Below are 24,446 nucleotides of genomic sequence, written 5' to 3'. Positions count from 1 at the left end.
TAAGAGCGTGTACGTCAACCGCGCGCCATTTGGCCTAAAATGGTACTTTTCAAACCACTGTTTCTCAGTAACTACTTATCCTATAACTATGTTATTTTTTAATAACGCAAGGTAATTTCACTGTCTATATAGTTAATTGAACATAAATTTCAATTTGTGTAGTTTAAATACTTAAACCCCCTATAACGTAACAGATGTTTTGTAAAATTCCCGTTCAGCGTCTATTTCGAAGCTTAAATTCATGTGAAAACAGTGGCAAATCTAATCATATTTATTTTTTTACTCATAGACGAAATCCCCATGCCTATAGTTAGTTGAAAACATTTTTTGATTTAGGTCTCTATCTTTCAGAAAAAAATATTTTAACAATGTGAAAAATTGAGAATTTCAAATGCTTTTTTTACCTTACTTAATTTAATATAACAATTATTTACTATAGTAATATAACTCTTTCTTTAAAACATAAACTTTATATTATAATTTAATCTCTCGTTTTTATTTTTTTATAAATTATTTAAAAACTACTATAAAACGCTGCACGCGAGTCAACTCAAACCAGACCGCCGCAAGGCTTTACAGAGAGAGGACGTGTCGCTCCGTCACATCGCGTAGGGTGAATAACCTCTGCCGTGGATACCGAGAATAGAGTACATTTCAAGCGCGACCAACAAATCTTGATACATTACTATTTTATTTAAAGCTCAATTTTGAAGCATATTTTTTTTTATCGATTGAGTTGAAATTTTGTTTGAATGTTCAGTTTTAATGACAATGTATGATTCTATATCCAATATGGCGGTATACCCAAGATGGAGAAAAAAATGTTTTTAATGCATTCCTACGATATGGGTATCAAATGAAAGGGCTTGCTATGAATAACTCGAAAAAAAATGTGTCGCGAGTCTAAATCCAATATGGCGGACTCCTTAGGCTAGAAATCACTTATTGCAGATGTCTGTTACCAATCGAGCTATAATTTTTTTTTTTTCATTTTGGATGTACCCAAATTTTGACTTTTGATCTTGAATAACTTTTGAAGCATATAGGATAGATAACTTAAAACTTTATTTGCAATGGTAAACCCAAGCTCTTCACCAATATTTGGCTTTCCGGCAATTGTTGTTATTTGACCACAATTTTTCGGTCTGGATGGACTGGACCATTCATATAAACAATCAATTTTTCAAATCGGTCCAGGCGTCTTTGAGAAATCGAGAACAATCAAATTGAGAACAATCACAAAACAATCTAATTGAAACCTCCTCCTTTCTTTTTTTGAAATCGGTTAAAATACAGAAACTCTTAACATTGTCATTAATCATCAGTCGACTATTTAGTACTGTTGAAAATTGTATGTAATATACAGAAAGTCCTCAAAACCAAGGTTTTCATAGGTGCCCGATTTTTTGCAAAAGAGTGTAAGTATTAACGACTTACTTTCATGCTTTTATATTTTAGACATCCATAGACTTACACTATTTTCCCGCTATTAACTATTTACTAAATAATATATTTTTGCTCTACCAATTTCACTCGAAAGGATCAAAATGGTTTGTGTGACTATACGTGAAGTATGATAGGCACGCACACAGCCGCGACGCTAGTCTGCGCGGTTTTTTGCGTTGAATTACCTAAAGTTGACATCGCGCGCCGAGCGTACACGCTCTTAACCCAAATCAACCTGTCAAATATCTTCAATGGATTATCAATCTTATCACAATGGTGGAAGGTTAATTTAACTCCGTAAGTAAGGAGATCAGATCAAAATAAATAAAAGACAAACTATGCTTACATACATGTTTTTATTACATCAATAATGTAAATACAAGAAAATGCTACATTTCGAATTGATAAACAGAATTATTTACAACGAGTAAATAAAGTAATTTCAGTAGACCAATCAACAGATTTTAATTTAGAACTTAAAAGTACTTAAAATTGAGGTATACAGTCGTAGAACTCTGCACTGTCAAAAAATGAAAATATCGAACAAAAATAGCAGCTCGTGATTGGTGTTTCAAGAATACCAATAGACAGTTGTATAATTTAAATGCAGAGTTTTGAAATTCTTTTTTAAAATAAAATAATAAGTAGGTAATAAACTGGCAGCAGTGACATGGTGATCTTAAGCAAATTTTGCTAAAAAACAAAATTACCAAGATACGTAATAGTTAAACGCTAAATAACTAAAAATAAATAAGTAGATGAGCTTTACTCTTTCAGTTTTGAAAGGCCACAAACAATTAATTCAAAGAGTTTTGACACGACATAAATATTAACTCTTGAATTTGCAGAAATATATTTTTCCTGTCTTTGCATTTTAAAGACCCTCATATCATTACAAGATACAAGAAAATATATTTTCACTTAATCTGACCTTCCAAAAACTGATTTTCACTAACACGTTAAGTATTCCTAAAGGGCTATATTGCACTAGTCATATAATTAGGTACGAAACACTTAAATTAGTCGTTGGTTCCGAAAACGTATAGTAGAAGCACCTTTTAGTACAACCCAGAAGGCATGTCTGTCACTTTGTGATTGCCAAACTTGCTGGAATTTGAACCAATGGGCGATAAGGTTCTTTTCAAATCTGCGTGGCTGTGTGTACCGTTGATGACAAGACTAGTCATGCTGGCAGGGGCATCCCTTAACATGTGAGGGCCAGAGTAAAAGCCAGCGTTGCTGTGACCACGTTTGACCAGAAACGTGGAGCTATTAAAACCAGTTTGGGAGTCAAGGCCAGGGTTCAACTTAGACTGGTTCATGAAGAATTTCGGGGACTCTGTTTTGGTAGTTTCGTCTTTGTGGCTAGATTTTGACTCGTAGCGGCTCATGTTGTTCAGTTTGCTGTTCGATCTTGTGACCGGAATCAAAGGAGTCTCGTTTCCACCATCGCTGCTTGTCCTTGAACAAGATCTTTGTCTTCTCTCGTATGGCCAGGCGGGTTTACGTGGTTCGGATAGCATCACAATATCTACCATTGAGTTGAGCCCCTCATCGATCCTGTCTAAGCTTTTAGTTAGTTTTTTAGACTCAATCAGGTTAACTATTTCGTCTACCCGACTGCATTTAGAATTAGATCTGTGCAACTGAGTCGTTGATCCAACTATCGGCGCAGGAGTTTCTGCGTAAAACATACTATCAATATACTCGCGCTGTCGGGATCCTTTCTCAGAAGTTTGGAAAGACTCGCTTCGTTTAATAGACGTTCTCCTGCTTTCTTCTCTAGAACGAGTTCTGGAGCGCTTCGTTCTACTCTCATCCTTAATCCTATCTGTAATAGAGTTGAAAACAGCTCTGCATTCGTTGAAATCGAAGCTGGAGACTGAAGGTTTTTTAGCGACGGGCTTAGTATATTTTGAAGCGCTAAGTAAAGAATCAGATCCTTCGTCACTAGAGTAGAAGTTATCATCGTAGAGATCTGGAGGCTTGTATACCAATCCTTGGTCTACTACAGGTGGGACAAATAAGTGTAACAGGCTTTTAGCCTTTCTAGGTGGGTGTGGGACTATTTTGCTTGGAACTATTTCAGATTCCTGATCTTCTTCAACACTGTCTTCTGGGAAATCCTCTTTTCCTTTTATCTGTATACTGTGTCTAGTGCTAGTAATAGAATCTTCTTTTTCATCTCTGTTCTTTTTGCATTCAAGAGCGTTTATTGGTACATTTATTTCTGAGGTCTGGTTGCATCTGGATGAACGGTCATCTATGAAATCTTTAGCATACTGTTCCGATTCAGCGTGATTCACAATGTTCCTTAATTCTTGAATAACTTCATCAATTGTCGTTTCTTCTTCCTCATCTGAAGATTTCTTTTCGTTCTTCTTGGATTCCAGTTTTTTATGCAACGGACGTTTGTTTCGCATTATGTCGTATGTTTCGTTTTTGAAAACTTCGTAGACCATGGAGTCTCGTGGAGGATCACCTTCGGGGCTTAGAGATCTCTCTGAGGAACTGATACCTTCATCTTCTGGTGGTGATGATTCGTCTGTAAGTAGGAAATAAGTTTATGATTTAATAAAAAAATATTTTCCTGGGCTATTTATTATCGTGATGTTTGATGTTTTACCTCTATTTTTATGAACAGAATTCTTTTTCTTGATGGCAAATGGTTTCTTCCTGTTGGAGTTGCCATGTTCTGATCGTAGTGAAGACACCTCCTCCTGAAGTTCGCAACACTTCTCTTTTAAGCATTTCTCTAAAGATAACAGGATCCCTTTTTCTTCTTGAAGAATCTGTAAATGGCAAATTATTGTATTAAATATCTAGCAAAAAAATATTATCAGTTTTGAACCCAATGTTTATTTAAAGGTATATTATTGGAATTTCAGCATTGTATTGCAATATTTAGTATTCATTGGCATATTCGTTATAATCCTAAGCTATAAGCTAATCAGCCATGTTTAATCTCAATTTACTTAAATAGATTATGTTACTAATCTTTATCAGACAACAAACTTATGAATCAGAACATAGCAATGTCGTTACTTGTTTTTCTTTTAATCAATAACATTTTCGAATTCCGGAAATACAGTACATTCTCGTAGACCTCTAAATGTCTTTTTAAGACATTTTATGAGTCAAGGATCATGCCGCATGATTTTTTTCATTACAAACTATTTCAATTTAAGAACCGCTACTAAACAAAGGTTCAGAACAATATATTTATATTTGGGGGCAAGGACCGTCGCTGTCCATTTCCTAAATGACTCATTTACTTTTTAGCTGAAGTTCCTATTCCTATAAATGGCCTGAGTAAAACGTAATCTTTTAATTACAATCAAGGTTACCTTGACTCTCTTCTCAAGCAGTTCAAGCTTGTGCCTCAAATCGTCCTTCTCTCTCTGCGCCTCGTTCGCCTTCTCGCTCAGCGTGTCGATGTCTATCAGCTGCCTCTCGTAATCGTCTATCTCTCTTGTCACTTGGTCGTTCGCGCTTGGCAGCTTGGCTACCATCTGTGAAATATTTGTTAGCTATGAGGTGTGATCATGATGTTGTTTTATTATATCTAGTGTAACCCACCATTGTTAATTAAGATAATGACATATAGCTCTAATTAACGGAAGCAGAGCATTTAAACAACCTATAGAATTTAGATGCTTAAGGATGCTACTGAATGGCGGAGACATGATGTTTGCATAACAAAATTCTATTTTGTATTGTAAATTCCCCGCTTTACTTTCGTAGACAGAATTTCTATCACATACATAGCAAATACATTTTTAATAGGGCATAAAATTATTTTATTATAAATAAACAAAGTATTTTTTATAGTTATAGTATAGGTATTGTTTATATTTTACAAATAATACAGTACTTGAGTACATCAGGCCTTACCTTTTTCAAAGTAACAATATCAAATCCAGCCTGTTCCAACTCAGCTTGAATATACAGCTTCCTCTGAGGAGTAGGAGCACTGCTCAGCAATGCATTGATGAAGGCCAGGCCAGCTGCCTGCAGGTCTCCCGAACCTCCAGAGCTTTGCAGCATTCCTACTAAGAACCTGAAGCGAACTGGTTCTCCATAGCGGAGACGGAGCGTGGAGAGAGCTTCCGAAACCATGCTGTGGCCTTTCGCTGGAGGGTAGCAGGCTTTTGTTAGGAGCTGGAATGAAGAAGAAAAATGTTGACAACGATATAACATATATTTACTCCTAACAACTACATATAGGTAAGTTGTGTAACAAATAATGGCGAAATCCAGGCCAAATTTTTTATTTGGCTTGAACTATTATAGTGCACAAGCAGTTACGCAGCCACATGTGACCCCGGTATTCCCGCACTCTCATAGTCCAATGGGACGGTAATCAAACAGAAGTGAGACCAGAGAGATCGAGCGCAGGACTAACATTTTCGTGGTGTCCAATATACCATTTTCCCTCGTTCTCTTACTCCAATGGTACTATGGCAATTTGTAAGTGTTTAGTAGATCTTACCTGTAAGGCCAGAACCCTGGACTTGTTAACAGTAGACATGATGCAGACGGTCAGGGTGTACACTCCATTAGAGCCAGACACCAGCCTCCGCACGCAGTCAGGGTAGCGGCTGCAGCAGCTCCATAGGCATTGTCTAGAAACATAAAAAAAAAACTATTTTCAGTACATTAATAATACGTCCACGTTTGGCAACGCTCCTGTTCTCATATAAGGACATTTAAGATACTGTAAGATCTGGTTTAAAGTACTAGTTAAGTACTTTTAACCTTTAGTATTTACCTCGAAACAAAAACCAAATTGACAGTGAATATAGAAAGTTTCTGATGGCTAATAGAAATCAATATGATTTTTTTCTCGGTCTATGGAGTAAAAGTAAGGGTAAAAATGAACGGAGTCTCTTGTCGGTATGTCTTGAATTTCTTCTAAATCTTAAGGTTGCTTTCCTATTATAAAATATTTGCAAAAGAGCTAGGTACAGTGCTACTTTATATTATACGAGTACTGCTTGCCGCACAAAATGATAAGATAATTTATTACGACTTCTAGCTATAACGATCATTGAAATCTCCAGACCAGCACGATTCCCATAAGAAACAAAATATTCTAATAAAATTCCAAATTACTTACAAACAAGCCAATTCATCCAGCAGTGGTCTTCTCCTAACCGCGGGCGGTCCCCTCGCGCCCTCTCCTGATTGGCTGAGCTGCACGTTGCGCAGGAGTTCGAGTAACAGCGTCACGCCATCTAGCGGCTCGCACGAGAACTCTTGGACGAAACTGGAAGAAGAAACAAAGACTTTTAGTAATGATAATACATATGTGGCCCACCGCTTTGTATGGCATATGATAACATTGATATGATTAAGATTAAAAAGTGCAGACACATAAGTCAGTTAATTGCAATCAGAGTTAAAATTTTCAGCTACGTGTTTACAAGTAGGTATTAGAGATAAGAGTTTTCAAAAAAAACTCCTAACGACTTTGAGAGATAACTGCAGATAGAAGAGTATGGCCCATAAAACAATTAGGATAAAGGCAGGATGATGACGTTGACCTCTGACCCCAAACCCCCGAAAACAGTGAGTATTCTAAAATACGCAACAATACCTAACTATAAATCAGAAGCATCTTATTATAAGTTTTTATAATACTTAAATAGCACCATCATGATAATTATGATCACTTTCAAAGTATTACAGTAGAATCCGGATATAACGACCTTCAAGGGACCGACGATACTATGTCGTACTAACCGGACGACGCACAAAACGAACGGATTATTTCTTAAGAACATTACTTAACTTGTACATACATACATAACTTACGAATCCATATTATTATCTTCTTATACAGGGTTACTGGTAAGTAGACCGCATCCTTTCAGGAGGTGATAGTACTGGTCAATACGGACAAATTTGACCCTGGGATACACTGGGCAAAAGTTAACCCGTTTCAAGATAATCGAATTTCAAGATCAGTCGTCTAGGTACACGTATAAATTTTTATTATTAGTCAAAAGTCTCGTTTTTGTGGATTTTTGTGTGTTTTTGGATAGAAGATGAATCATTTCATAATAACAAACCATAAAACTGCACAAATCACAGAGGAAATTATAGCGAACAGCAATTACTTTTTTAGTAGATATTTTCTCAAAAATATTACTCTTCATTTTTTTGTGCAGAATACTTAAAAAACATCTACATTTATCTAGCTATCCAAAAAGCCACAAAACACACAAAAATCCGCAAAAACGAGACTTTTAGCTAGTAATAAAAATGTATACATGTACCTAGACGACTTGTAAAGAAAAGATCTTAAAATTCGATTATCTTGAAACGGGTTAACTTTTGCCCAGTGTATCCCAGGGTCAAATTTGTCCGTATTGACCAGTACTATCACCTCCTGAAAGGATGCGGTCTACTTACCAGTAACCCTGTATATAAAAATGAATAAATTGATGTTCGTTAGTCTCACTAAAACTCGAGAATGGCTGGACCGAATTGGCTTATTTTGGTTTTAAAATGTTCGTAGAAGTCCAGGGAAGGTTTAAACGGTACGAAGTTTGTTGGGTCAGCTAGTCTTCTTATATATAAAAATGAATTGCTGTTCGTTAGTCTGACTAAAACTCCGGAATGGCTGGACCGATTTGTCTTATTTTGGTTTTAGAATGTTTGTAGAGATACGAACGCGGGGCGGGGGTGCGAGTGCGTAGGTCAACAAAACATTGCGCGTGTGTCGTTTTAACCGGACGTACTATAATAAATATTGGTCGCTATAAGCAGTTGGTCGCTTAAACCGGAGTCGCACTAAACGGTTATATTGTCTTAGTACCTATATACGAAACCTAACTTGAGTAAAGATTATCGTCGCTAAAACCGATTAGTTGTTATAAGCGAAGTCGTTATATATGAATTCTACTGTACTTCTATCTCAGGATTGAGACGTACATCGCGGTAGGGTGAGAACGTAATTTCAGTACCCAGTGCAGGTTGTTAAGTAAAAAAAATAATAACCCTGCCATTAGAAACAATTTCAGGGCTGCCGTAAGTGTAACTTTAGACCTCCTCTATTATAAAAAATACATTTACATACCATTCGTAATCACAATTAATTTTTAAAAAATCTTCAGAGTTTGAGAAATTGACGACAATTTACCTAATGTCTTTTCTCGCGCGAATTATTCTCGGAACAACCACCCAAGTTTTATATTGACGACTTTATGCGCAGGTGCCTATTTTTTCTAAACCATGATAGGTGGATGCATAGGTATTTCAATTGCATATTTTATCAATACCTGCATAATTGTTATAAATAGCAAGAGAACAACACTGCAGCTATCGCTCCCCGCAATCTAGACTACAAAGACCTATCAAAATAGAATTTAAGTTACCAACTCTAAAGGTCAGTTTAAAATATAGAGCTGGACAGCCAAGAACGTGACATCCCTAAACGTCCATCCCGCAGTAATAAACACTGAGGTATAATTTGTCGAAGTAAAGAAAAATTATAGTAACAATTACCCGCAGGATTCACGGGAATCGCCGCTCTTATTTGATGTATAAAAACTTTGAATGTATGCCTATAAAACTAGCGGAAAGGACCGAAGATTTTTAAAGCGTATAAAAAAATGTTTATTTATTATTATCGTTTTATAGCACAGAGTAAACTGCTTTTTATTAAAGTAGGAATCTGAAGTTTAAAAAGATTCTACAAAATTGGCTTGTGCAAAGAACTGCGATGCATTATCGTGAAATTAATAGCGTGGAGGGCATCTAACAAAAAAATACAAGATTCCCTTTGTTAATATGGAATCGGGATCTCCAAAAGACTGAAGTTAGGAGTAAGATGCGATAACATGACATGGCAAACGATAGGAGAGGCCAGTTTAGAACCCAAAAAAATAATCATGTCACCGTACTTTAACTTTCAACAGACAGTTATAAAGGTAAAATTAACCCTTTAACAAGCAACAAAATTGAACCCAACAGTTTTATTCACCGTTACAACTAATTCGAAAGATATAAAGATAGACATCTGGCTTCCTTTGGTCCAGCAAATTATATAATTTGTATTCCACGACAGTTTACGACAGCCGCAATTAGTATCAATAGTAAAATAGCTAGATGTAATTATAATTTGCATATCATTTGAAGCTTTGAGGAAACGAATGCTTTAGAAATTTATCTGTTTTAAAATGAAATTTATACGCCTGTTTGGACGGTTTATTTGAAATTTTATTTATGTAATTGCTAAGCCTTTCATCCGGTACATCCTGCTTTATTTATGTTAACTGAATACTTAATGAAATAGCAAAAAGGTATAATATGAACAAGGTATTCTATATAACAACAATATTTTCAATCAATCACGCTCTTTATAACTGATTGAAATCTATGAAAATGTGATTGGTAAGAGTAGAACACTCCAGGCTAAACAGTCAGCCGACATTTGACCGATGGATGCCAAAATGTATATTTTAATGAAATTAAATCCAATCAAAGATTTCAATCCGTCTTATACCGGGCAAATACCTGATGATGACAATTTATAATGTGTGTAGGTACTACCATTCATTCATATACTGATTTATTAGCCCAAACAAACTATCGGCTGACTAAAAGACTGCAGTGTAGCGGGTACTCTACATCATAAATACTAAGCTGCAAGCTTAAGTTTGGCTGTACGTTTGTTAAATCAACAACAGTACAATGAAGAGCAAAAATATATATATCAGTTCGTGGTTTTAATGGCCGTACGTTTAGCACCCGTCCCTATCCGGTCCCTATTCCAGACGCAAGCGACACGCTATTATTTGCGGCCATCGCTTTGAATTCTTTTATTATTTCTACTCACACTACTCGCCATATTGAATACCTGATATTAAGATATATTTTTTCGTAAGTTTGTAAAGACAAATATGTCTTCAATGTGGGAATTATACATTTTCGTTATTTACATAAACTGTTTATTATTTCAACGTAAACTAAATCTACATTTACATAAAAAATAAACTTAAAAGATGCTTTGTCACTTGATAAATTACTTCAATAGACTTTTATCCCTAGTAAAATAGTAGAAGTTTAATTTCCGATTGGAAAAAATTGACATATTCGGGTAGGTTGACCTGCTGGTGTCTTTAATTAGAGAAATCATCGGAGCTTATTGTTTTAAAGTACTAGCTGTAAGGGCCGCCGTACACGGACTGCTCGAGCAGTTGGCGGCTGAGTGAAATACACGGACCGCTCGAGCGGTCGGCGTCGACTGCTTGAGCTGTCGGTTGTTGACTGCTCGAGCTACGACCCAACTGCTCGAGCAGTCAAATGACAAAACAGACGCCGCGAGGCCGCAAAGGGCGGGGGGTAGAGGGAAGTCGGAGAGCTGTCGACTGCTCTAGCGCAGTCAACGGCTCGAGCAGTCGGTGTATGCCTCGCAACCGCTCGCGAGCGGTCGACGGCACGATGGAATTTCATCATGCAGTTGACGGCTTGAAGCGGTCGCGACTGCTCGAGCAGTCGTGTGTACGGCAGCGAATGAATGACTATAGTTCACTGCGCGGTCGCGGCTTTAAGCAGTCGGTCTCAACTGCTTGAAGCAGTCCGTGTACGGCGGCTCTAAGTGTCTGTCAATGGTTTCACCCGCATCCCGCAAACTAATCTGTGTATATAAAGAAAACTATATATAACCTATAAAACCTTGATAAATGGGCTAACTAAACCACACCGAAAGAATTTTTCAAGTCGGTCGAGTTGTTTCTGAGATAAGCGCGTAACAAACTGTTTGCCTTTATAATTTTAATATAGATTTAATTATCCAATATAAGGACTATATTGCCTATTCATAATGATATCTACTTTTAATTAAAACATTTACTTTTAGCACTACTAATTAAATAAAACTACCGTTAAGTAGGTACATTTGAAGTAATATTATTGAATGGTCGGTGTTTGTCAAAGGATTTTACGACTCATTTAAGATAAAGGTTATTGAATAAACCAAATGACATAAATTATTGTCATAATAATCATTAAACTATGAATATAACAAAAATGTAATTGTTTTATAAATGTCCTCATTAAGATCATGTTTTTTAAGTTACTTACGAAGAATATGTACTAAATATTTTTGAAAAAAGTATTTAATATTTCCGTTGAAACATAAAACTTTTAATTATAAACTTACCGACATAAAATATAAATTTTATTTAACGTTTTTATAGTTAAAAAACTTTGATAAAGAGTTTAAACTTTAAAACTGGGACCAATAAAAGTTAGCGAAGGCCCATAAAATGATTATTTCTGTATTTATTCAAGAGACCGCGTTTATATTCGAGTACCTTTTTTTGGAATTCTTATAATACTTTGTTTTTCTGTTATACTTTGGTGCAAGTTAAAGGGGTAAAGCGAGTTACCTTTTTCGAGAATTTGTTTCTTATTTTCCAGTGATTATTATTCGTTTGGTTCGGAAGGTTATTTATATGAACAATTATTCCAAAAGGTTTTGAGATACACTGGTTAAGTACCAGTGTCACTCGCTTAGAATGGAAGTCGACCCAAAGAGTGTGATTGAATAATAGGTATTATTAGGTATATATAAAATTGTATGGTCGTGGGTGAAAATGTTATCAATAATGAAATCTTCGTGAGAGAACTGTAAAAATTGTATGATTTGAAAAATGACTTCATAAAATCGCAGCTGCTTATAACTTGCACTAGATATGAATGTGCAACATTGTATTAAAGCATCCACTGGACTATAAAACTAGTTATTTTAGATACTGAAGCTACTGTTTAATACGTGTAATATCTTAGTGCAGTCATTACTCTTCACTTTATGGCGTGAAAAGAAGTAGATGGTATGAAGGTGATAAGTGCACGTTATGGAAATATAGACAAAGTTGTAGTTTTTATGGATTATAGATAGAAATGCTTTTAGAAATGATTGTTCGTTCGAAGTGGATCTATATATTTTAAATTCTTTTCTAATTAGTGCCTCGATTTGGAATAAAGGAACAGACGTAAATGTTCGGTTACTGGACATTGACAAACCTACAATTATTTGTTTTTAACAATAAATAACAAGTAAAATGAGTATTTAATCTTTCAGTATCATCATCATCATCATCATCATCATCATCATCATCATCATCTCAGCCATAGGACGTCCACTGCTGAACATAGGCCTCCCCCTTAGATCTCCACAGATACCTGTTGGAAGCGACCTGCATCCAGCGTCTTCCGGCGACCTTCACAAGGTCGTCTGTCCACCTTGCTGGTGGACGTCCTACGCTGCGCTTGCTAGTCCGTGGTCTCCACTCAAGCACTTTTCGACCCCATCGGCCATCCGCTCTGCGAGCAATATGGCCTGCCCATTGCCACTTCAACTTGCTAATCCGGTGGGCTATATCGGTGACTTTAGTTCGTCTACGGATCTCCTCATTTCGGATTCGATCACGTAGAGAAACCCCGAGCATAGCCCTCTCCATAGCTCGTTGAGCGACTTCAGTATACTCTTAGGTATTTTCCTTTATTATATGAAACTTTTATAGGCATATGAACCGACATTTGTCCACATGATATTAATAGAATGAATTTGGAAATTATATCATAATCAACTATCTTCTTGATAACACATACGAGATTATCTCTATGCCCTTGGTGACTCATTCCTTTCGGCAAATTACACAATTTCAAGATAAAGATATGTTTATTTCGCAATTTAACAATAAGGAAGTTATTCAAAACATTAAATAATGCCGATATTTTCCAAGACGGAAAATTACGAGTACATAGATATAGGTATTTCATAATATTCGCAATAATATAAGATTAATCATCAGTTCAATGATTTGATAATCACGCACGTTACTTTAACTAAGGAAGTATATAGTTTATGATTCAGGTAATAATTTATTAGAAGCAATAAAATAATAAAGTATTGGTTTCCGTACCTAGTTACATGTTAGTTGTATATCTTTATGGTGAAAAGACATTCTGTAACCATCAATAAAATTCAATTCGTTTAGACCGACTTCACAGTTGCGTATTTTCTAAGCCCGAATTTTCTAGAGTCATCTTTTGAACTAGTAGTACTTAGTCAAAGCTAACCACTCCAACTTTGTAGGTAATCAAAAAATATTTATAATTTCTTCTCCAAAAACGTATCATCAGTCTGCATTAGACTCTAAGGAACTTATTATTTAAACACCGAAACTTTTATTCATATGTACTAAAAAAATACAGTCGTACAGAACTACCCATGGAGAATAAAATGCCTGATGAATACCTGCAAGCTGAATGATGGCATTTCCGCTCGTCTTTTCTTACTCTGTGGCAGTACTTAGCATAATAGTATCTGTTAAATACAATAAACATGTATATTTATTTACCTTGGAAACGACAGGCGGAGATCAGCTCTGAGTTTCGTGAGCAGTTCACTGGGAGTGCCGAACTGACGGAGTGTCATCTCCTCACCCACGCCCAGGCATGGATTCCTGAAAGATATAGTTAAGTTTATAATGGGTATTAATTATAATGTTATATGATTAGTAGCTTTTGTAAAGCACTGGTACTCAGCTACATCCGGTTAGACTGGAAGCTGACCCCAACATAGTTGGAAAAAAAAGGCTCGGAGGATGATGATGTTGATGATAAGTAGCTTTTGTCTGTGGTGTAGCCCTTATGTCTTGGGAATTTAATACCTATCGCATCGGAACAGAGGAAGCCTATTCTAACTTATATACATAGTGTTAAAGTTGGCATGCATGTATGATTGTTTGTTCCTCTTTCACGACAAAATTAATTAATGAATTTTGATGAATATTGGCAATAAGGCTAAAAATATTGGCTGCTAGGTAGGTCCATCATGATGTTATATAGGATACTTTTTATCCATACTACAGGCAAGTTTCAAAATCGGTTCAATACTTCCTGCTTGAAAGAGTAACAAATGTCTTCAAGTTTAACCTTTTTCATATTATGCACTATAATTAATGTGATCCAACGACCTTTGTTGTGTGCCATTTTGAGAAACAATGATTTCATAACGATGGTCATAGACAGCGTTTCCGAGAAAGTTAAGGAAGTAAGTTATTCTTTACAAAATACTTATGGAACTGACTTTAGTTGATGATCATTAAAGATGTTTGTACTTATTGTCAACGTTTCTATCAGTTTGAATGATGAATTGTTGCTGAAATGTTAAAATTCTCGAAACATAATGGGTTTTCTGTTCATTCTTAGTGCTGTAAGCTGCTTTTATCTTTCTTGAATGCGGAAGCATAGAGCTGGAAATGTTTTAAACTATACTACCTATATGTGCCTCTCGGTTTCATAAAAGTCAGGGAACTATATCCAGTAGATATCTATAGGATTATTATTTCCGACGCAAATCTCACTTCGCAGCATAAAAGCGTAACAGTAGGTATTTTAACACTATCGGATTTTATTGCGAATTAAGATTTGTGTTACAGTATTTTCCACCCTAGGATAAATAGTAGCCTATTTTTTTTTTCAGATCAATCTATTGAGGTATTACTGACAAGTTTCATCTAATTTCATTAGAGGATCTTTCTCACCTGAAGTCCTTACTACCCTGGCTGGGCAGTGTCCTGGACTTGTTGGCATCCTGTCCGACCTCCAGATCATACAAGCTCGCCCCGCCGGTCTTCTTGCCCCACTTCTTCAACGAAGTCGCGTAATCCTCGGGATTGTAGATTGGAGGGCGCTGCTTGTCCTGGAAATAAAATGGGGGTTTAATTACGCTTCAGTTTAATGCTGCCCTGGTCAGTAACAGACAGTTCCCGTTAAATTGCTACGCCACCGTTCCGAAATTGGCCATCACCATGGACCTCACGATAGTCAAATATACAAGTACAAACAAATATTCCTTCACTCTCATAGCTCGATGGGATGGTAGTCCAACACGACCGGACACTGATCAGTCGCAGGACCGACACATGTCGGTCTCTCATCCACGGGTTTATCAGTCACCAACTTCCAGGCTTTAGGCTGCCTTATGAAAGTTTTGAAAACCCACAATGCGATATTGACACGAGCAACCCAGGAATCGAACCCGAGACCTCAGCCATAGCAATCGCGCTTGCGACCACTAGACCTACGAGACAGTAAAAAAAAGAAAAACATATGTATCTAATCTAGTTTTCACTCTAAAAAGTGCCCACAGTTTTGTCCTTTATTCGTTTATCCATTATCCATAGAAGTTTTTCACTTCTCATGGAAAGAGCTAAACCACAACAATAGCTTATACACGGAGCATTTATTTTATGTAATACAAATTGTTTTAATTGTTCCCCACAATGGCGCCACCGTATCATTAACTTTGTCTGTGGGAATGCTGTTATCTCCAAGATTTACATGCTCCGTGGTTTTAAAATGCGCAAAGGCATGTAGTTGAGATAATTAATTTTAACATGATGATCATTATGTAGTGAATTTACTATGTTATGTTTGTGAAGATAGGATGACACTAAGTATGTCTTTGTTTTGAGTCCAGGCATGAGATGGTGAGTGGTCGAGTTGAATAGAAAATGCGAAAAGTACTTATGTTTTTATTGAGGAGGTTGAAAAGGAACGATTGGGAGAATATTTTGAGAAGTAGATATAAATTGGTCCATCGATGTCCCGGAAAAACTACCTCCTGCAACTTGCTAAAAAAGTGTCCTTTCATAGGTTCTAGACTGCCTACATAATTTTAAGTAAATCGGTTTCGTGATGATGATAGATATTAAGATAATACGATGGATTCAGTTATGTAGAAACTTTTACAATTTTGTTGCAAGATGTTTGTAGTTAACATCTTCATCAAAATTTAACTCTGCCCTATTTTATTCAGACATCTATTGAAAGTATCTGAACTCTTTGATATTATCAAAATGTAGATTTAGGTTAGATGTCAAAGATTAGATAAGTACTATTAAATAATATTATTAAAATTGAGTAAAGTGCCCAAACACTGGCTAGACTGGTTAGATTTTGAGATAACATGACCTATAATTTTGTACACGAAAAACCCAGTAACCCAGATTTAAATAATATAGTAAATATATCTCAATGACACGATTGGAGAGAGATCAGGTATTTTGAGACACGGGAATATCACCACCAATTTTCAGACTACTTTTTAAATATTTCTGAAACTCACAAAGTGACTCGACCCGGGAATCAAAGTCAAAACGCCATGTAAAACAGTCGTCACGATTACATCCATTTTACCAAAGGACCATTCGGAGAATGTATCTTCAAAACAATCAAATACGTCCAAGTACGTAAAAACGAGAGCTATATAATTACCAAAATAACAGTTGAAACACTTTCTCAAAACAACGTATTATTAAACGTTACGTTACACGTTATTTTCAACGTAACGTTACCTTAACCTGTTATTAAGATGGCGTATTTTTGCACTTCTTTTGAAATCTTGATGGTGTGTTGTTATTTATAGAATTGAGTTGTTAGATTGTATAATAGAGGAATAATAAATAAGTATTATTTAAGTGTACGTCCCGTAACAATAAATCGTAAGTTTATGTGCAATTGACAAAGTCGTTAATGGAATTGTGGATTTTGAAAAACCTTCGCATTTGGACGCTATCATGAAAGGTCTACTGTTTCAATAATATGAAGAGTGATTAGTCGCTGCTTACCTAGGTAATAAATAATTAACTATTCAACAGTTTATCCGTCAGATGCACAAAGTTCCATTAAAGTTAAAGCTTCATTAAATCTATTGCTGACACTTTTTATCTTGTTGACAAAGAAGGAGTCAGCAATGGATTTAAAGAAGCATTAACTTTAATGGAGCTGTGTGCAACTGACGGTATGTACACAATAAATGACACAAGAGGAAGAATATAACAATCAAGTACAAAGGCACTGCTTATTTCTTAAGATCTGGGAGAGTTAAAAACTGCATCTCAAGTTAACAAAACAGTTGTTTCATAATAAATCAAAATGCAATGTATAAAAGCTGTTCTTATAGATTTTCATTAAGCTCCTCGCTATGATACGTCATCCATAGAGAATTAGAAAAAAAACTTTTTGATGATCATAAACAATTAAAAAATGGCACGTTTGAAAGACAAAGGAAATAAAAACATGTTAAAGCCATGCAACAAATGTTCAAACAAAAAGTTCTCATGTCATAATAAATTTATAAAAAGTGTTACATCTGAAGTTATATCACAATTACGCGAAATATTTAGATGATTAATTAAGATTACTATTTATGATTCAATGGGCGAATTCATTACTGAACAATTAAAAAGAAATAACCCGTCGTGCCACAAAAACTTTAAACGTCTGTTGAACACTTGTCTAAAAACTGACAGAAAAAATGACGTTGAAATCAGGTCCGTAGTCCGTTAAGCAGCGACATTTTTTTTAGATAAGTGTTCAACAGATGTTTAAGTTTTTGTAGTAAGGCTGTAAGTGTTTAGATAATGTGCAGGGATTTTCTCCATACTTATAATTATCATGATTTCCAGCTCGCTTTAGGTAGTAGTAACTATTTACCTGGATAAAAAGTCACCCTAGTGACCTTCCTTAATAAATGAGCTGTCTAACACAGAACTACTTTTCAAATCAGAACAGTAGTTCTTATGATTAGCACGTTTAACCAAACAAACAATCTCCTCAGTTGCATAAGATAGTTCAGAAAGATAGATCTGTAAATATTTAGCACTTGTATATTCTAATATTATAGGACTATACCACAATTTACCAAAAAAAAATCTTAACTTAACTATAGAGATTTCATTTTACCAACATTTTATAACAAGACACAATTTTCTAGCAACTAATTATCTAATAACTACAGTTAACGCTTGCACAAAAAGCAGTAAAGTTAATTGCGTAAAAAGGAATGCATCGTACATTAATAATGTGAAGAAAGTAATTGAGTTCAACAAACGGACCACGGCTTACGTCCAGCTGTTTGGGTTGTGGTCCAAGTTATAAAAGATAGCTTTTGTAGTCTACTATGATTTTTGATGTTACGGCTACTAGCTTCCGCCACGTCCCTTATTAACTATTAAGGGTTGCCAGATAAAAAAGGTTACCCCCTTCCCTGATTGTATTTGATGTTTAGCGCTAATCTCAGGATCTAGATCTACTCTTAACGCAGTTCAGCAAGCTAATAAAGTCTTCAGCTTTATAGTACGAGTAATTGGACATAGATGAGAAAACCTGATGGCTAAATGAGTAAGTATCTTGAAAATAACTGTCTTTATCTTTAATTTCTTAGCTGAAAACACGATCTCGTCATTTTGAGTCCTGTCTGAAGTTTATAATCTCAAAATTATAATTTTTTACGAAATCTGGAATAAAAAAATTGATCACATTTAATAAAAAAATTGGCTTGCCTTGTGCCTTCAGCTAAAATTAATTTAATCTATTTAGAACAGGTGCGGGTCCGTATATCTACTGAATGTATTATTATCTACGTTAATGTGCTAAAAATAAGTTCCTGATCTTTATCTAGATCGTTAGATCTTAGACTGATAAGATTAATAAAATGATTTTAAATCATTCTGTTTATAAATGATCAAGATTAGAACTTGTGTTTTTACATGAATCATAGAGGTGACTGATTGTTATGATTAAAACATAAAGCAGAAACATAATGAGTTTTTAATGTCAACTTTTTTCATCTTAACAAGACCTTACCTTCCCAGCCATGTTTGAAATTAGTGAAACTAAATTTCGATTAAAAGTATGGCTTATTATACCCTTTCATTATAACTCATTGATACCTAAAATTAGTTTATTCTCAGTGACTCTTAATTCTAGAACAAAAAATGTGAGCTAAGATTTTGATGGAATCTCGGCATTAAATGTGTCACGGCTTCTCTCATAACTTATACCACACACCAAAAGACAAAAAAGCAACGAATTCCGTATATATTATGAATAAAACAGTAACAAATGAGTGCTGAGATGATAATCTGAGAGGAAATGGACGGTAATTGCAGTACATAACACGACGGAATGGAAACCTATTGTTATGTATATAATGTTTAACATATAATGAGCGGCTTGTAAATAATATGGGATGACGTTTTGAGTTGTTGTAGTAGTAAATATGACATGTTTATGTAATCAACTGGGTTTGTTTGAGATTTCTTTGTTAGGAGAAATCATCATTTTTACTTTTTTTTATTTTTGCCTTTGGGATACTATGTTGGGATCGGTTTCCAGTCTAACTGGATGCAGTTAAGAACCAGTGTTTAACATGGAGCGTCTGCCTATCTGACCTTCTCAACTCAGTTACTCATTCAAACCGAGACAAAAAGTTTGTTTTCAAAATTGTACCTTTTTAGAATTTTAAATACTTATTTCTGAGCTAAGTTGTATCCCAAATCCCATTCAGAACTATATTACGGGAAGGAGTTACATTACAAGTACGGTAGGTACTTACTCACTATGTAATGTAACAATTCTTCATGAAAGTTTACATTTGGCAATACAAACTTTCATTATGACGAGTAAAAATTCTAAGTGTGTAATAAATTAACCTTAAGATTTTTTTAAATCAATTTTTCTAGTCAAACGAACAGAACCAACATTTTTATTAAATGCTTCATTGAAACTACAATAAATTAATAACAATAACAAAGCTATCAAACATAATTTGCCTCGCTCATGAAGTTTCGTAATTATTCGCATTGAACTTTATACGAACAAACATGATGCTTGATAGGTGTGGCAATGCAAACATCATGTTGTATCGCATTTGTCAATTTGCAATTGAATGTCATTCATTGCGAAACTTGATGAGCATGTGAAGTTCTAAATTTGAATTCGATACAGTCATTTGTTATGTGCCAGTCAGTAAATTATGAGTATTTTGATTCTAACGTTCTATCTAAGCTATATGACGTTTTAGGCTCTATAATTTTGCATGTTACTACATAGCTGTTTTCCCGCGGTTTCACCCGCGTCCTTTGGGTACTACTTACCCGTACCCGGATAAAATATAGCCTATGTTACTCAGGAGTAGTGTAGCTTGACAACGGTAAAGAATTTTTTTAATTGGTTCAGTCTTTTCGGAGCCTTTGGAGTACAAACAAACAAAAACTGTTTCCTCTTTATTATATTAGTATCGGTAGTATAGGAGTATAAATTAGAATCTTTTGCGTATGTATACTTTCTTAATATACCGTTAGTGATCTTATAATCCCATAGTAAGTAAAAGAAAAAGTATGAGTTGCCATATTTAAAGTATAGTTCACTGGAAAAAGCAACAATTTTTCTCACATTAGACTCGCATTCGTAATGACAAATGACACATACTTACCAACTTATATATTCAGCTAGCAAGTATGTTGTTTTCTTTTTTGAACCTTATGTCAAAGCATTATGGTTCATAATGTCATTAATGTGATTTTTGAATGACAGTGTAAAGTGGTAATTGGGTGCACTATTGTAGTACCAGTGATAGCGTTATTAAATTCCTTACTCTAGTTATTTAGAGACGTAGACTGTTGTTGAAAGACAATAGTTTTAAAGACAGTTAAAGAAACATGATTTGCTTGGGTGTGTTATTTCAGATGGCACATGATATGAAGATGATAAAGACGAATTTGATGATGATGAAGTCTTCAACCGTACATGTGCCTATATTTTCCCTTTGAATCCTAAAAACCAGTCTTAGCAAAGGTTGTCATGTATGTCAGTGTCAGCTTTTCAGCTAACTTCCCGTGTGACTACAATTTTTTTTTAAAGAGTGCCTATGGAATTTCTTGCCGGTTCTTCTCCATGAGACCAACTTTTTGGAACCGAGCAATAGTCTGACGTTTCGAAAGAGCTTTTATAGGCTTATTTGAAATTTAAAAAAATATGAGTTTTTTAGTTTTGAGTTTTTGATTTAGTTTGACCAAATGAAATAATTTAAGATGATTATCTGGTCGGACTAAACTACTATTGTAAAAAATAATGATAACGCCGAATAAATAGTGTAGATTCGCACAGTACTGTGATGTCACAATAACTTTAGTCCGCGCCTCTACCTGCATCAATCAATTGATTTTCCGTATGTTTTGCCGACACAAAATGTTGCATTCTACATAAATCAGTGGTAAAAACTGTTTGTCGTTTATGTAATGTGATACGTCTCGTGTCTTGCCGTATACCTACTGTACTGGGGTAAGCGACACAATAAATGGCTCTATGAAAACGCCGTACGGGTTGATCGATCATAAGGTAAATCTTGACATAGCATGCTTCTCCATGTTTTGGAAGGCACGTTAAATTGGCAGTAGTTAGGGGTTGTCGGAAGCCAGAAAGTCTGACAGCCAGTCTTATCAAGAGTTCTTGGGTTACCCTGCTTTTGTAGGTCAGATAGTCATTTTCTCCATGCATGGACATGAATTGACTGAAATGAATTTATACAGCTTCAGCTGTATAAAGTATTATATAGCTATTATAATTATAGCTTCAGCTGTATAAAGTTACTGCATATGTATAACCATAGCCTGGGACGGCCCCTTAAATATTTGGGAAAAGGCTGTGCAGACGCATTTCTTAAAGAAAAATATCAACAGACGAGAATAAGTACATTCACCTCAACTTTAGTCGTAATAATAATTTATAAGCATTCGTTCGCACGCTCTCGTTTTCTATGAGTTTTTGTTAATTTCGACACGCGAACTTACCATGACTGACAAAATTAATGTTTGTGAACTACAATTGTAAGGCTAGAACATGGTAATTGTATGGAAAGAAAGACTAATGAAATTAGAAAGAAAGTGCGCTGTCTACTTACTGATTTATGTATGAGACTTCTGTTGGGATGACATGGGATTTTACTCAACAGGAAAGTTATTTAATATAGGTAGGTTTTTTTTTGTAGCTAAAGATATAGATTGAATGCGAAGTAAGGTTTCCAGAAACGTACCTATCTCTGTATTATACATATCTACCTACTTATCTTAATCGTATCAGTCAGTCGTTTTAATGTGAAAACTTAACCAACTCAGTTACTCATATTTATGATTCTTACTTACTTCTTAAATATTTTGTAGGTACGTATTAGAAAACTATGGAATATTTTTTATTAAAGGTACCTACATTGTTAGTGCAAGATAATATAGAAAAACCGGCCAAGTGCGAGTCGGTCTCGCGCACGAAGGTTCCGCACCATTATTTGAAATGACCAAAAAACGCGTTTATTGTTTGGAAGTCCCCCAAAATATATTAATTTTGTTTTAGTTTTCAGTATTAGTCATTATAGCGGCAACAGAAATACATCATCTGTGAAAATTTCAACTCTATTACGATTACGGTTGATGAGATACAGCCTGGTGACAAACGGACAGACGGACAGACGGACGGACGGACGGAGGAGCGAAAACAATAGGGTCCCGTTTTACCCTTTGGGTACGGAACCCTAAAAATGCAAACAAAATGATTGTATAAATGCAATAGACGTCGTATTTTTCATTAAGATCAATTACCATTTGTCAATTAGTATCAATTAGTAAAAGATAGATATTTGATTTATATCCAGAGCATTCTTTCTTGAAATTATTGTTCTCTCTGCATATAAGCACGCGACTTGGTTTCAGTCATAAATTCGTTATTAATACGTAGCTATTAAATTTCAAGTCGTAAATTATTTTTATTAGACTACATTGCGATTTTAATCCTAACTATCGTATGAGTTGGTTTAGTTACGCTTTCGTAACAAAACAATTTAGATAAAAAGAGATCATCTTTCTTTTTTATATAAAGGTAGGACCATAGAGACTATACTTACATACGTTTTTGTCCAATTACATCTAAGTATTTCTTTTAGATTTTATTTGCAGAATAATTTCTATTTAGGTTTAATAATTGTTATAAATGTTAGATATGGTTTGATTTTTTTTTGTGACAGATAAAACATTTGTTAATAAATAATCATTATGAATCAACTCAGGTCATTGCCAAAATACTTTAATCTCCGGACGTATTATTTAAAGGATGTCGGTATTGATGAATTATGAAGACGTATGTTGACGATTAACACAAACATTATAAGTAAATCGGATATTATGAGGAATGGATAATCAATTAAAAATAAAGTTTATTTAACAGAGTATTGGTATGGTACAAGCAATATGAGCCACTTCGGCCGTGTCTCAGTCAATGCTACTTATCGATCTACGAAAGAAGGAGGAAGAGAATGCACCTGTGCCTGCATGTACTCTTGTACATCATTTTTTTTTGGCAATCATGAAATTTTCCTTCTCGGTTACAGCTCCCTTTGTCCATTCTGGAGACCTTTATGTAACAGGTCCGTGGTTCTTTCGTGCATTCATATGTGTACACCATAAAGTGAATTTGGATAGGCATGGATGAGTAAGTCTTTATGGGGTCTACATACCTTAGAGACGGGCTCTTCGCTCCAGCCTCCGCAGTTCGCCATGCCCTCCAGCAGAGTGAGTTCACTGTAACAAAAAAATATATTCCCATTAATAAATAACCTTAATAAAAGAATAGAATATTGTTGCTTCATATTAGTAGGATGCCGACCCAACAAAGATGGATAATGATAAATAAATGTGGCAGGAGCTTTCTTAAGAATCTTCAAGTGAGGTTAAAGAAAAACATAAAGAACAATTTTGGCGATGTTATAAAATAACTTCGTCTGTTTTACTATTACAAACCCACAAGCAACTGCATTTACTTTATTATTTAACACATTCTTAACGAAAGAAAATTTTAACCGTAACTTCCACTTTTACAAACAAATATAAATCATGCCACTATCATCATTTTCCCCGCGCATTCCACGGCAATAGCTCGATACTCGCGCTCCATTTCCATCAACATCTTAAAAGGAAATCCACATGAAAATGTATTTAACTAGCATTCTATTCAGCCCACTTTCTTCATAAAATACAGAGTATCATAACATTGCCTGCAGAAGAAATTTCTAACTGTCACAAAAGAACTCTTGCTCTGAATGAAATGTAGGTGATTGGAGGTCTAGCTACTTGCGCTATTGGTTT

The 24,446-nt window shown here is 35.1% G+C and overlaps 1 protein-coding gene across 2 annotated transcripts in view; it reads right to left on the bottom strand.

Moving 5' to 3' along the window:
* Positions 1–1,783: 1,783 nt before the first annotated feature.
* Positions 1,784–24,446, bottom strand: part of Mwh (multiple wing hairs) — a 151,388-nt gene continuing 128,725 nt past the window's right edge. For both annotated transcript variants that reach the window (XM_021338076.3, XM_021338085.3), the window contains 9 exons: positions 23,819–23,882; positions 15,012–15,169; positions 13,824–13,928; positions 6,566–6,715; positions 5,939–6,071; positions 5,341–5,607; positions 4,794–4,958; positions 4,073–4,238; positions 1,784–3,991 (listed from right to left, as the gene is read on the bottom strand). In XM_021338076.3, coding sequence (XP_021193751.3) covers positions 2,505–3,991; positions 4,073–4,238; positions 4,794–4,958; positions 5,341–5,607; positions 5,939–6,071; positions 6,566–6,715; positions 13,824–13,928; positions 15,012–15,169; positions 23,819–23,882 — 2,695 coding nt within the window. In that variant the 3' untranslated portion in view covers positions 1,784–2,504. The remainder of the gene's footprint in view (positions 3,992–4,072; positions 4,239–4,793; positions 4,959–5,340; positions 5,608–5,938; positions 6,072–6,565; positions 6,716–13,823; positions 13,929–15,011; positions 15,170–23,818; positions 23,883–24,446) is intronic.

Source organism: Helicoverpa armigera, chromosome 2 (genome assembly GCF_030705265.1).
Source record: "Helicoverpa armigera isolate CAAS_96S chromosome 2, ASM3070526v1, whole genome shotgun sequence".
In the NCBI taxonomy this organism is placed as follows: Eukaryota; Metazoa; Arthropoda; class Insecta; order Lepidoptera; family Noctuidae; genus Helicoverpa; species Helicoverpa armigera.
The sequence above is the reverse complement of the archived record's forward strand: the minus strand, read 5'-3'. Positions and strand labels throughout refer to the sequence as shown.